General features: G+C 35.7%; 1 protein-coding gene across 2 annotated transcripts in view; it reads right to left on the reverse strand.

Annotated features, from left to right (window-relative positions):
* Positions 1-223: 223 nt before the first annotated feature.
* The window catches only part of ABCB1 (ATP binding cassette subfamily B member 1), a 48,565-nt gene continuing 36,619 nt past the window's right edge, over positions 224-12,169 (reverse strand). For both annotated transcript variants that reach the window (XM_064704225.1, XM_064704226.1), the window contains exons 21-29: positions 12,018-12,101; positions 10,738-10,941; positions 8,780-8,880; positions 7,669-7,809; positions 6,395-6,551; positions 5,887-6,084; positions 3,993-4,199; positions 2,930-3,076; positions 224-1,551 (exon numbers count right to left, since the gene is read on the reverse strand). In XM_064704225.1, the coding sequence (XP_064560295.1) occupies positions 1,357-1,551; positions 2,930-3,076; positions 3,993-4,199; positions 5,887-6,084; positions 6,395-6,551; positions 7,669-7,809; positions 8,780-8,880; positions 10,738-10,941; positions 12,018-12,101 (1,434 nt within the window). In that variant the 3' untranslated portion in view covers positions 224-1,356. The remainder of the gene's footprint in view (positions 1,552-2,929; positions 3,077-3,992; positions 4,200-5,886; positions 6,085-6,394; positions 6,552-7,668; positions 7,810-8,779; positions 8,881-10,737; positions 10,942-12,017; positions 12,102-12,169) is intronic.

A 12,169-nucleotide genomic window follows, 5' to 3' on the forward strand; every position in this document is an offset into this window, starting at 1 on the left:
GAAACAAAAGAAAACAGGTATGTGATTCAACAGGAATACAGTGAGACTGCATCAATCAACATTCTGTAGAGTGTAATTAGTACATGCTTGAGCCTAAATGATATGGCCTATCTGGCTACAGACTGGTTCTGTGTGAGTAAATATCTGGGTGTGGGTATGACAGACCATATGAATAAATCTCAGGGGATGAGAAATTCTATGACGGAAGTGCAGACGATTGATTAATCAAGACAGTTTTAAACTTAAAAACAAAACTTTACTGCATAAATACTCACTAACAAAATACATTTTTACTTTTTAGTAGCATTTAGAGACAAATGCCAACATGTTCGAAGCAGTTCGAAGCAGTTATTCCCTTAACAGCCATCCTATATTTGCAAATAATATACAATATTCCAGAGCCCATGGCAGGAATTCAGGACCGATGGTTACAGCCCTTGAGGGTCTCAGTCATGGCAGTGCTCAGGTTCAAGAGCTCTTCAACCAAGGATGTCAACACTGAAAAGGAAGCTTTTCTTCCCCCTCTTCCAAGTCCAAATCCAGGATTTTCACCTTGTATAAAACATTGCAGTGTTTAGAGAGCCTCTTAGTCCTTGACCTCTGACTCCGAGGACTTTGAGAGTCTTGCAGAGAGTACTTTCCCAGGCTGTAGCAGATGCCTTGTCTCGTCCATCAGTTATGGCCTTGGGTTTTTTCCTTATCCATTGTTTAATTTCTGTTTCATTTCAAGCAGTCTTTTTCCATCTCTTAAGGTTGCAACTCTCCAGTGATCAGCAACTAACCATCAGTAAGGTACTTACAGTTCTGGGACCTTTGTTTTCAGCCTGTCCCCATATTTTCAAGGCCTTTACTAAAACTCCTCATCATAACAGGAGACACCTGGCATCAAGCTTCAGCGGACCTGCAAATTCTCATAACATGGTAACAAGCCTAATAGGCCAGGACTGACTGTCTTACACAGGCACAGCGAGGATAAGGCTTGAGGTTTATTTCTGACAAGAGCAAAACTGTTTTTAATGAGCATGAAAATATTTCCAAGTTGCTCACACCTAATTAGTGTGATTTTTGAAAGAGTTCAAAGCAAGCTAATAATAATTACATTTGGCTTAGCATGCTTCTACTTTCATGAGTGCCATGGACATCTGCTTTGGCCACATAAAAAAGAGCTTTGAATAATGAAAACCAGAGAAAATGGTACACATTTACTTAGTATTTCTTGGGTTTGTATAGCGTATGAAAGGAATGAAGAAAACCAAAAGTATCAGGACTGAATGTTGATATTGAAATAATTACGATGACAAAAGTAGCCACAGTGACAATTCAGAGATAAATACTGCCTTGAGTTGAGATGGTGCATTACCCACTTTGAACATTGACCAGGGAATAGTAGGCGCCTTTTTCAGCCAGCAGCTGCTGGTGGGTGCCCTGCTCGATGACCCTGCCGTTCTGGATGACGGCGATCTTGTCGGCGTTCTGGATGGTGGAGAGGCGGTGCGCAATCACGATGCACGTGCGACCTTCCCGAGCCTTATCCAGCGCCTCCTGGACAATCTGCACAAGGAACAAACCAGGAGGTGAGCTCTTCTGGCAGCTGCCGGGACATACACCTCCGCTGCCATCTGTAAGCTTGAACATGGCAGTGAAGGAAAGGGAATATATGTTGCTCAAGCTTCTTGATTTAGAATTAGCCTGTTTCTTGGCAGAGTTCAGACTGTTAGAGTGGATAATGCTGTGATAGTTAAGAGAATTAGAAGGAACCAGGCTCATTACTGAGATGCATGGCGGGAGAAAAAAAGAAAATGGTTTTAAATTGTAGGAGATCTGACTGGATATAAAAAGGATTCACTGCAAGGATAATTAAGCACTGGAACAGGGACAAAAACATCTATACTGAATCTCCTTGAGATTTTCAAGTACTCTACCAGACACAGCATAAAGTCATCTAAATTTGAGATCAGTATTGGCCTTTGTGTGAAGAGGTTTAATTGGGGACCTCCACAGCTTCCTTTCATGATTGATTAATTATATATGGAAGTCTATATTCTTGGGCCAGCTGCTATCATACTAGTTCTCATGATTTCACAGGGAGTCTCATGAATCACATTTTCTTAAAGCTATCACTGCCAGAAGATATTAAAAACAATCCCTGCTTTCTTGCATTTATTCCTTATGGTTATCAATGCAGAGTAAAGTAAGAGGTTAAATTTAAATACCTAACTGGTATATAATCAAGAAAACAATAAATCATGGAATTATTTAATGGCATTTTCCCCTTAAAACTCATTTTTCATGTCTACAATTGATCAAAATTTAGTAGAAATCCTAACTTTCCAGATTATAATATATTATATAATATTTGCCTCATTAATGGTAAGTATTTTTGCAGACTCTGTTCATTTTCTTCAGCTGGATTGTACTTCTGTAGTATCAAGATTACAGTTTTGGCCTTAAAATAAAGTGAATGTTTTAGCAATTTTTACCTAAAATTTTCATTTTAGCCATGAACATGTAGCAAGGACCAGAGAGCAATGGGCGAAGGAAGAAAACTTAAGAAAGCCACATATCACAGTTTCACAGAAAAAAAAAAAAACAACAATGTTCTCTGGCACCATCCTCAATTTTTTTGGCTTCTGTAGTTTGTGTGTCAATTTTGATAGCACTTTCTCAGCTGAAGCCTGAAGATTTCTAGGCTAAGGAATGCATTCTTCATAGCAACTTCAATCTGCCTACTGTCATACAGATGTAAAAAATACTATTTTTCCCCCCAAGGAGGGGTAAGACATTTATATTTGCCTATTATTTGCCTAAATACGTAATTTGCACAAGACGCCATATTTCCAGCTTTTGGTTTTAAACTGTGGGAGTAAAAACAGTAATCGTAATCCAAAAAAAGTTTAGATTCCAGATCCCTGGCTGGGACTTAAGTTACCTTTTCACTTTCTGTGTCCAAGGCAGAAGTAGCTTCATCCAGAAGCAGAATCTGGGGCCTGCGCACGAGGGCCCGGGCAATAGCGATCCGCTGCTTCTGGCCACCAGAAAGCTGCGTCCCCTTGTCCCCTACACGGGTATTGTATTTCTGGAAAAAACATATTAAGTTCAGGCTGTGAGTGAAAATCAGTTTGGATTTAAGTTGGAGCACATCAACTCTGATACCAGCCTCCCATAATCTGAATATTCCACACCAGTAGCTTTGAAATTCTAGACCAGAATTTCTATCTGTCACCAATCTATTGATCTTTTACTGGTAGACCCCTTTATAACATCAAGTGTTTAATGAATTCAAAGCAACAAGCCACTCTGAGGTTGGAATGACAATGTTATTCTCAACCAGACAACACAACACCAAAGGTCAGTGAAGTCTGTGACAATATTGGGGTTCAAACTCTGAAAAATCAAAGTGAGACGAGTATTCAGGGGAAATGTGATTAAATTTTTAGCCTGAATACTTGTAATTACATCTTCCTGGTCACTGCATAAGGACAAGATTTTGTGCATGGCAGACCTTTCATCGGACCCAAGATACTCAGTCTTATAGTATTATGTGTTTGTCTCATGCATATAGATGAAAAATTCTTAGTAATTTTCAGATCACAGGAATACTTAAAATTCAAATTCTGGCTAGGTATAACTGGAAGAAAGCATAAACTCATCAGTCTAGCAGAGTCTTTTACATATACTTAAGAAAGACAGGAGCTTAAAAAAAATGTTCAACTTTAAAACCCCCACCCCTTAGTAGCAGCTCTCAGTTAGTTATAACTGTGTCTTCTTCCCTGAGATCTTAAAAGTTCCACTCTCCACCTGACAATGGAATTTCCCAGAGTGAAAATAAATATGCTAAACAGAACTAAGTAAGGAAAATATTTTTAAAAATGTTTCAGATTTATTTTCATCTCAGAGATTTATTGTACCCCAGCTAATTATAACCAGACAGTTTTCCCCTGCCACTTAAGTTCACATCCAGTTCTGAGAAGGAAAGAAAGGGAATAACTTACATCTGGCAGTGAGTCAATGAAGGAATGGATATTGGCTTGTTTTGCTGCACTGACAATTTCCTCGAAGGACACCTGCCGGCTGTTGTCTCCGTAGGCGATGTTTTCAGCAATAGTGAAGTCAAACAGGATTGGCTCTTGTGAGACAATACCAATCTGAGCCCTCAGCCACTGGATATTCAGAGCCTTTGCAGTTTTGCCATCAAAAAACTGAGAAAGCAAACATTTTAAATTTTAGTCACATGGCTATATATAAATTTGAGACTTACAGTAAAATTCACACACAGCAGTTGTGCAATTGCAGCTCTTTCCTTAGCTCTTTCTTACCAATTGCAAGCCCACTTAATCCCTTCCCCTCCTTCTTGTCTGTGTTCCAAAATTTTCTAATTAATAGAAGTGAATGCTGCCTCAGTCCTTTTCTTGACTTCAATATTTAATTAGGATTTTGAAGACAGTGGAAGATAGGATACGCTGAAGCAAATTCAAAGAACTTTGGGTAAAGTTCTTTCAATTGTTTCTTCAGCAGGAAAATTTTCCTCTATTTTGCATCTATAAAGAAGAAATTTACTTCCTTAATATGTAATTTGCAGCCAGTTTTCTTTATTGGCAACTCTCTCACACTTCTGCTAAATATGCCTGCTGAATTGTTATCATTTTTTATTAAATAAATATAGAATTTTAATTTTTTTAATGTATCAGCTTCATAATTACACGGTTGCCTTGGACACTAATAACCAGGACATTAAAAGGGCTGTTAAATCTCCACTAGAGTGACCCAGTGCAGCACTTAGGCTCTGTGCTGGGTAACATGATCAGCTGGGTGGTTGCTATGAAGAATTGCCCCCTTCATAGTAGGGCTGTTGGAGGAGATTATACTATGAACTCCACAGCTAGTGCTAGCACAGTCAATTTTCAGCTAATATATCTGTGTCTTCAATGGCAAAGGTGTTATAATAAACCTGACGCAAAATGAGGGAACTTTTGTGAACAGCTGTTCTGACAGTTTCTGCTTTAAGCCAAACCCCTTTCACTCAGTTCACAATACAACTCAGCTTGAGAATTAGTCCAAGACTTTTGTGGTTTCTATGGCAAAGGTCTGTGCTTTACCTTTCAATAAACTGTTGTTGGTTATTCATGGACACAAGGTCAGAAACACTGGGAAGGAAGTTGCATTTTGTTAAACACACTTTTGAGGCACCTATGCTGCCTCTTTCTACACATCACTTTGCTACATTGAACCTTTTGGGGCACTTTTAACCTCAAAAAAATCTTTTCCATTGTATCTAGGCTTCATTTAATTATAATTTTATGCTTTGTGAGTATCTCTGCAGAGACTTGTCTAAAATTCTTCTAAACCCTCTGAGCACATTTACACCAAAGAGCAACAGTAATTAACAGTTACCACTATGTGAAAAAAAATTGTAAAGTTGCTGAATGAATAGCATAGGAAACCCTACATTTTAAACCAATATTACTGAAAGCATTTACAATCTATCACTTAATAAGCAGGCATACTCTTAAAGATATTCCTGACAAGGAAAAAATAATGAAAAAAATACTTTTGTCAATGTTCACCTTTTTTTGAAAGAACATAGATGGAAAATTCTATTACTAGATTATACAGAAGTAGATACATATTAGTTTTTAAACTGCTCTTATTATAAAAACCTCAAGAAATTTGTCCTGAATTTAAAGCCATAATGAGACTGTGGATCAGTAATTGTGATGTGGGAAACTGGGACTTACATACATCTAGTTTCATTAAGGAGACCCAATGAGTCACTTAAAAATACCTAAAAATAAAACTAGAAATACCTATTGTACTTATAAAATCACAGAAAACCAATGAAGAACACCCTCACTTAACCTGTTGACATGTTCTTGCAAAGAAACTTACCATTTCTCCATCGAGTGGGTCATAAAATCTCTCCAGCAGCTGAACAACAGTGCTCTTTCCACAGCCACTGCTGCCAACAAGAGCCAGAGTTTGTCCCTTTTCTACTTTTAGATTCAACCCTTGAAGGATTTTGACCTCTGGTCGGTTTGGGTAGTTAAATGCCACATCTTTGATTGTTATGTTTCCCTCAAATGTTTCCTATAATGAAAATATTATCACTGTTACATCTTTAAGACAATTTCACAGATGATTAGAACAGAATTGCAGAAGTATCCCCACCCCTCCAGAAGTCAATAGATATTTTCAAAACAAATACCCTTTTGACTCTATGTACAAAAGCTGGACTAAAAATAGGGAACTTGGTCCATATTTTGTTCAGACAGTGCTGAAGATGCATTGCGATAAGGATGTAATCAGAAGGAGAGGAAGAATCAGTTTGAAGAGAGCGAGGAGAGGGCTGTCCATGTCACCAGTAAATAGTATCGCCCAGAACTCATGGCTTACTCACAGGCTTGTCTCCTTCCTCACTGTAACTGTCTATTGAGGGCACTCTTTCAAACAGCTGAAACAAGTGGGCTGCTGATATCTTGGCTTTGGCATAGTCTGGAGCAAAAGAACTGGTTTGTCCTAGTGCCATTGCACCAAATACAACAGCTGAAAACACTCTATAAAGAAATCAGGGAAAAAATATCATGAAGAAAAGAACAGTGGAAATGTGGCTGCAGTCAACTTTTACTCAGAGAAAAAAGAGGGCTAAATTTAGAAAGAATGAAGTAGCAATCAACTATTATTGCTTTAATTATTAATTTAGCTCCAGAAATGTCTTTTTACCTTCTTTTAACGAAATGAGATGAACATGCCTGCATTCCAAATTCACTGTTTTCATTACATATTAGTAATTTATTTAGTTTCTTTTATTCTAGTTAGTATACTAAGTGTTAGCTGGGGCTGTGAAGAAAGGGATCAATGGATGGCATGATTGTTACTCTAATGCTGCTCCATCCTCACTGTGGTTTCCTCTCTAGGGTTTAACAACCTTTGGGAGTTAGTGATCACTTTTTAAGGCACTGATGAAAATAAGAAATCAAGCTTGTAACAAGGTGACAATAAAGATTTAATTTCCTACCACGTCTCTGCTGGAAAAAATTGCAGGATTTACAATACTGATAAAGGTTGAAAACTATGCTTTTATTAGTTTTTGATGACCTTTACGTCATTTTATGGAATTTTATGTAATTTATAGGCTACATTAGAATAGTTTAAAAACCTGTTGTCTTCAGCTATTACTTACTGCCACACACCATAGAAAATAAATCATCACCAAGAACAGCTATTTGGCACATGAAACTTCTTAGCCTGTTTTAAGGCAAAGTAAAAAAGATTCATTTTTATGAACTTTGTCTTTTTTCTTCAGAGCTACATGAAGTGATCTGTTTTATTCTCTGTTTGAACCATATAGAAGGGCTCACACGGTTTTTGCTCAAACCTTCCCTTTCAAATCTATCAAAAAATTCACTCAGCTGGCTAGAGATGTTCAGCTAGTAGATGGAATGCAGACACTTTCTAACATCTTCTGGTCAAAATGAGCTGTGTTAACTATCTTTCATTAGGTTGGCAACAAAAAATCAGTATGGTTGACTTTCTTGGGCATTCAGGTCACTGATACCCACACTGGTAGAATCTCAGTCTATCATACTTGTTTCCATAGCCCATGTATTGAACTGTTGCTCTTAAATAATTTTTCTGAACAGACAGAAAAGGGATTGTAAGAGAGATACTTACAAAAATACATGTTTAAACTCCATGAGATCATTTACCACTAGGTAGGCACCAAACCGGAAACAGCCAGCATAGGTAAAGAACATCATTGCTTGTGAAAGGGCAAAACAAAAGCCAAATATATGTGCTTTCTTCACAGAATTTCTGTACAGAAAGAATGCATATTTTCATCAAAGTGTGCAGTCATACTGACATCCTAGTACACAGTTGACTTCAATTGATACTCTTATGAATGTAAAGTTTACATACACTGAAACATTAACTAAAAACACTTCTCTCTTGTAGGGCAATAAGTTCTTATTTATACTAGAACAACGGAAAGATGAAAATCTTGGAGCTACCCCATCAATGCCAATCCTGGGGATGGTTAGAAATTGTTCTGCAAATCACGAGATATGAACTCAAAAGCCAGCAGCCTGGGAAAAAAGCTAAGTAATATCTTTTATGTCCTGTACTGTGCTCTAACCACTCATTTATTATGGTAGATGTGTTAGTGGCACCCTGCTTCTTTCCCATTATATCTGTGTACATATACTTTCATTTTCTTTACTTTTCTCGTAGATGTCTGAAAAGGAAACAGCCCAGTCTGGAACAAATAAAACTTTAATTCATAGGATCTATTTCGTTTTTTACTTTAAGACTTTTAAATTTTGATTTAATCCAAACAGACTTATATTAATTTCTTTTCAGCCCCAAACCAGCAGGTAATTATTCAAATGTTTTCAGTCTTACTAACACAAAAACTTTAAAAAGTGGCCTAATGTAATATTCAATTTACATTAAAATAGTTTTAATTAAATATCCAACAAATCAGATGGAAATATAGATTAGACCACTTTGAAAGCTCACTTAAAACCAACATTTTTCCAAACCAAGTAACATTTTAATAGAAGATACCAATATTATAACAGAAAATTAATTAAATAATTTTTTTAAAAAATGTCGACTGGTGGTGGTTGCATTTGTCAATACAAATATGCAAAGTATTGATATTAATTCTGAGATAATTAAATTATACATCAAATCATACACAATATTAAAAAAATCTATTATTGTGGAAGTAAATGTTTGCAATTTATTACCGATGTTTTTTAGCTTAGTTATTTTACTCTACCTGTATGGCACAATCAGATGTTCTCCATACATCAACTCAAATTTTCTTTCTCGGGTCAAGCTAACAACAGTTCTAATATTTTCTATTGCTTCTGTAGCAATCTGCAATGGAAAAACAAATGGTTTTTGTAATCAAAAATTAAGTATGCTGCAATTCTCTATTCTAAATTACTAGAAGATTCTGTTGGAATACAATTTTATATTTTATACTGGTTGTTAAAATCATAGACTGTTGATATAAAAATAAGCATTTTACATTTTTCTTTTTAGGAATGAGATTTTCTTACAATGCTCAGAATTTTCTGATAAGACTTCTTTAATGTTCTACAAAAAAAATGGTGAAAAACCATTAGACAGCAATAACAAATATAGAGAAGGTACTCAACATGAAAAATGGCGTATTAGCATTCAACTTCCAGTCTGCAGAATTTGGGCTACAATCAAAATGTCCAGGTTATTGAGGTGCCTTAGAGCTTGAAGTCTCAGCAGTAAATATTTGCCCTGAATACAATCTTTTAGCTTGCAGATTCTTTAGACTTGAGTCATTTGTAGACACAAATGTTCCAGGGGAGATTCAGATTAGATATTAAAAAAAAAAGAAATCACTGTTAGGTTGGTCAGGCATTCAAATGGATTTCCCAGGTAGGTGGTGGAGTCACTGTCTCTGCAAGTGCTCGAGAGATGGATGTGGCGCTTGGGGATTTGCTTTAGGGGTCACCATGGTGATGCTGCCTTGATGGTTGGACTTGATGACCTTTAAGGTCCCTTCCAGACTTGATGATTCTCCAAAAGACTCTCAAGTCTTCAATGCATTTTGCTATTGTATACATTTAATGTAATTTTAGTTTAATTAAGACCATAAAGTAAGTTTTTTTAGTAACCTAAGCTCAGCAACTCCTTGCAGAAAGTGAATTTTGCAGGGGGAACACTATTTTTACCAAAAAAACTCCCATATTTTTTTAAAAATGAGAATTAAATAAAATGCCTGTAGTCCAGTGCTTGCTTAGGTGGCCTTGAGAAGGAAAACTAACACTACTATGAAAAGAAAATATTTTTTTTTCAGTTTTGAAAAAAGAAATCAGAAATATTTGTAACACCTGTGCTAATTATTCACGATATGCTGCATTAAGAAAGCCTTTAGTGCTTATTCTAAAAATTGTCAACTATTTTCTATCACATCTTACAACAAAACAAAATAAGTGCTCATCCCTCAGAGAGAAGCAGAAGAAATGTACGCAGTTGAAAGGAAAGGAATGGAATTGCATGACCGTAGATAAATGATTTTCTTTTCAGCAACTTTTCAAAAGAGTAGGACATAAGAAGAGATTTTAGAAAGGCTTTACCTTGAAGAAAGCAGCATCTGGAAAGTGATGAAATAGTTGTTCTGTCCCCAAAGGATTTTTGGAATGAAGTGACATTAAATGCCTTCATTTAATTTGTTAAACAAGAGTCTAGCCTTCTTGCTTTTCTGTTCTCATCTTTCTCTTCCACTCAAGAAACAAAGGAATGGCAAACAGAAACCAGTGGATATATACATATTATCACTGCAAACATTAATAAGATGAAGAAGGAAAGAGAAAAACAAAAAGCAGTGTAATAAACATAAGATAGATGGCATGCCAAAAGGGGATGATGGGAAAAAAAAGCGCCAAAAATGAGAGTGGTTGCAAAATAAGGAAAACAAAGATGTCTAGAAAAGGAATGAGAAGAGAATATGCCTGAATTGTCTTTAGCACATTCCAACATTTAACTACAAAATGGTTAATACCATAAGTCTTCAATTGTTATTGAAGAGGTGTGATGCTCTGTAGGTCTGCTGGTGTACCTGGCTGTGTACCTGGCTGTCTTTGGAGCTTGCCTGTTGTGAAATGTTCTGAGCTCAGAAGTCATACATCCATTAACAATGCTTTGGTAAACATGATACATTATACAGAAACAGATTAATTTCTCCTGACCCACCTTTCCTGCAGCTTCCAGCTCTCGTTTATCTTTCTTAGCGTGCCCAGCCAACATCTTCATTTCAATCATTCCTGCCACTGCAATGATGGGCACAACAGCTAAAAGCAGCAGGGTCAGCTGCCAGCCATAAACCAATGATATAATAATTCCAGTCCCCAGGTTGGCTATGTTTTGTGCAATTAATGCCAGTCTGACACCAGTTGCCTGGGGAAAGAAAAAAAGGCATTTCTTACCAACATAACTGCATTTTAAATAAGAAAAGCATATTCACCAATAAAATTCCTGATTCTCAAAGCACTGCTTAGAAAGTCTTAACTCAGTTTTGCTATTTTTTAAAATGGCAGGTTTTTAAATGCTTTTGTAAAAAGTTATCTAGATCATATTTATATCTTCTTTCCCCATATTCTGATTACTTCAATTTACTCTGCAATTTCTAAATTCTGCTCTTGAAACTGAATAAGCTTTACCCTCATCACTTACTCACATTTACGTCTAAACATTAAAATCTGTCAAATTTTTTAGATCACGGAGCTAGCTTTACAAGTCATCACACAGAGTCCAATAAGAAAGAAAATTAAATATTTAACTTTTCCTATTGAAATAAAGCCAAAAGTACTTCAGAATCCTTCAGTTTAGAAAAAAACCCAAGCATATAACTTCATGTAGCAGTAAAAATTTACTTAAGCATACACAGATTATTACATTCAGTGTACTTTACCTTGATATTACATAACCCTGAAAGCATAGAATTTACTTATAAAGAATCTCCATCATGTAACTGAGAAATGAAAATCAATTGCTGGAATTAAAAATTTTTTTTTTAATAAGAAATCTGTGCAACCAAAAAAATAGCAGGAGATTGTAAACTGAATAAATTTATTTGCATGTCTTTAAGTGAATAAGACCTCTTTAAAAAGACTTCTTAGATAGGAGATTCCCAATAGATTCGTTAAATAATAAAGATCACAATACAGCAAAATAGTTTATTTTTTGGAAAAATTTGTTTGGAAATTAGTCTGTAAATATATATATTACCATAATTTTCATAAAGTGCATCAGTGCATTCTCTAACAGCTATTGGTATATATATAATTATTATATATATACCAATAGCTGGTATAATAGTATATTTTATATATAAAATAAATAATATAAAAATTATTTTATAGTATATTTTAGTTTTCAAAATCAAGACTGGTATCCAGCTAGTCAAAACCAAGCTGCAACTTCATTACATGCCAAACCAAACAGGAAAACTTCTAACACAAAATTTTACTTACTCCTTTCACTTGAGAGGCATCATTAGCAAGTCTTGTAGTTAATGCTCCAGTGCTATTTTTAGGATTATCAAACCAGGCCATATCCTACAACAAGAAAAATTATTTTTAAGACCAGATTTTGGACATTTCAAATAAACTGCTAAGTAAATCTG

The sequence above is a fragment of the Zonotrichia leucophrys genome, chromosome 2 (assembly GCF_028769735.1).
Source record: "Zonotrichia leucophrys gambelii isolate GWCS_2022_RI chromosome 2, RI_Zleu_2.0, whole genome shotgun sequence".
NCBI classification, from domain to species: domain Eukaryota; kingdom Metazoa; phylum Chordata; class Aves; order Passeriformes; family Passerellidae; genus Zonotrichia; species Zonotrichia leucophrys.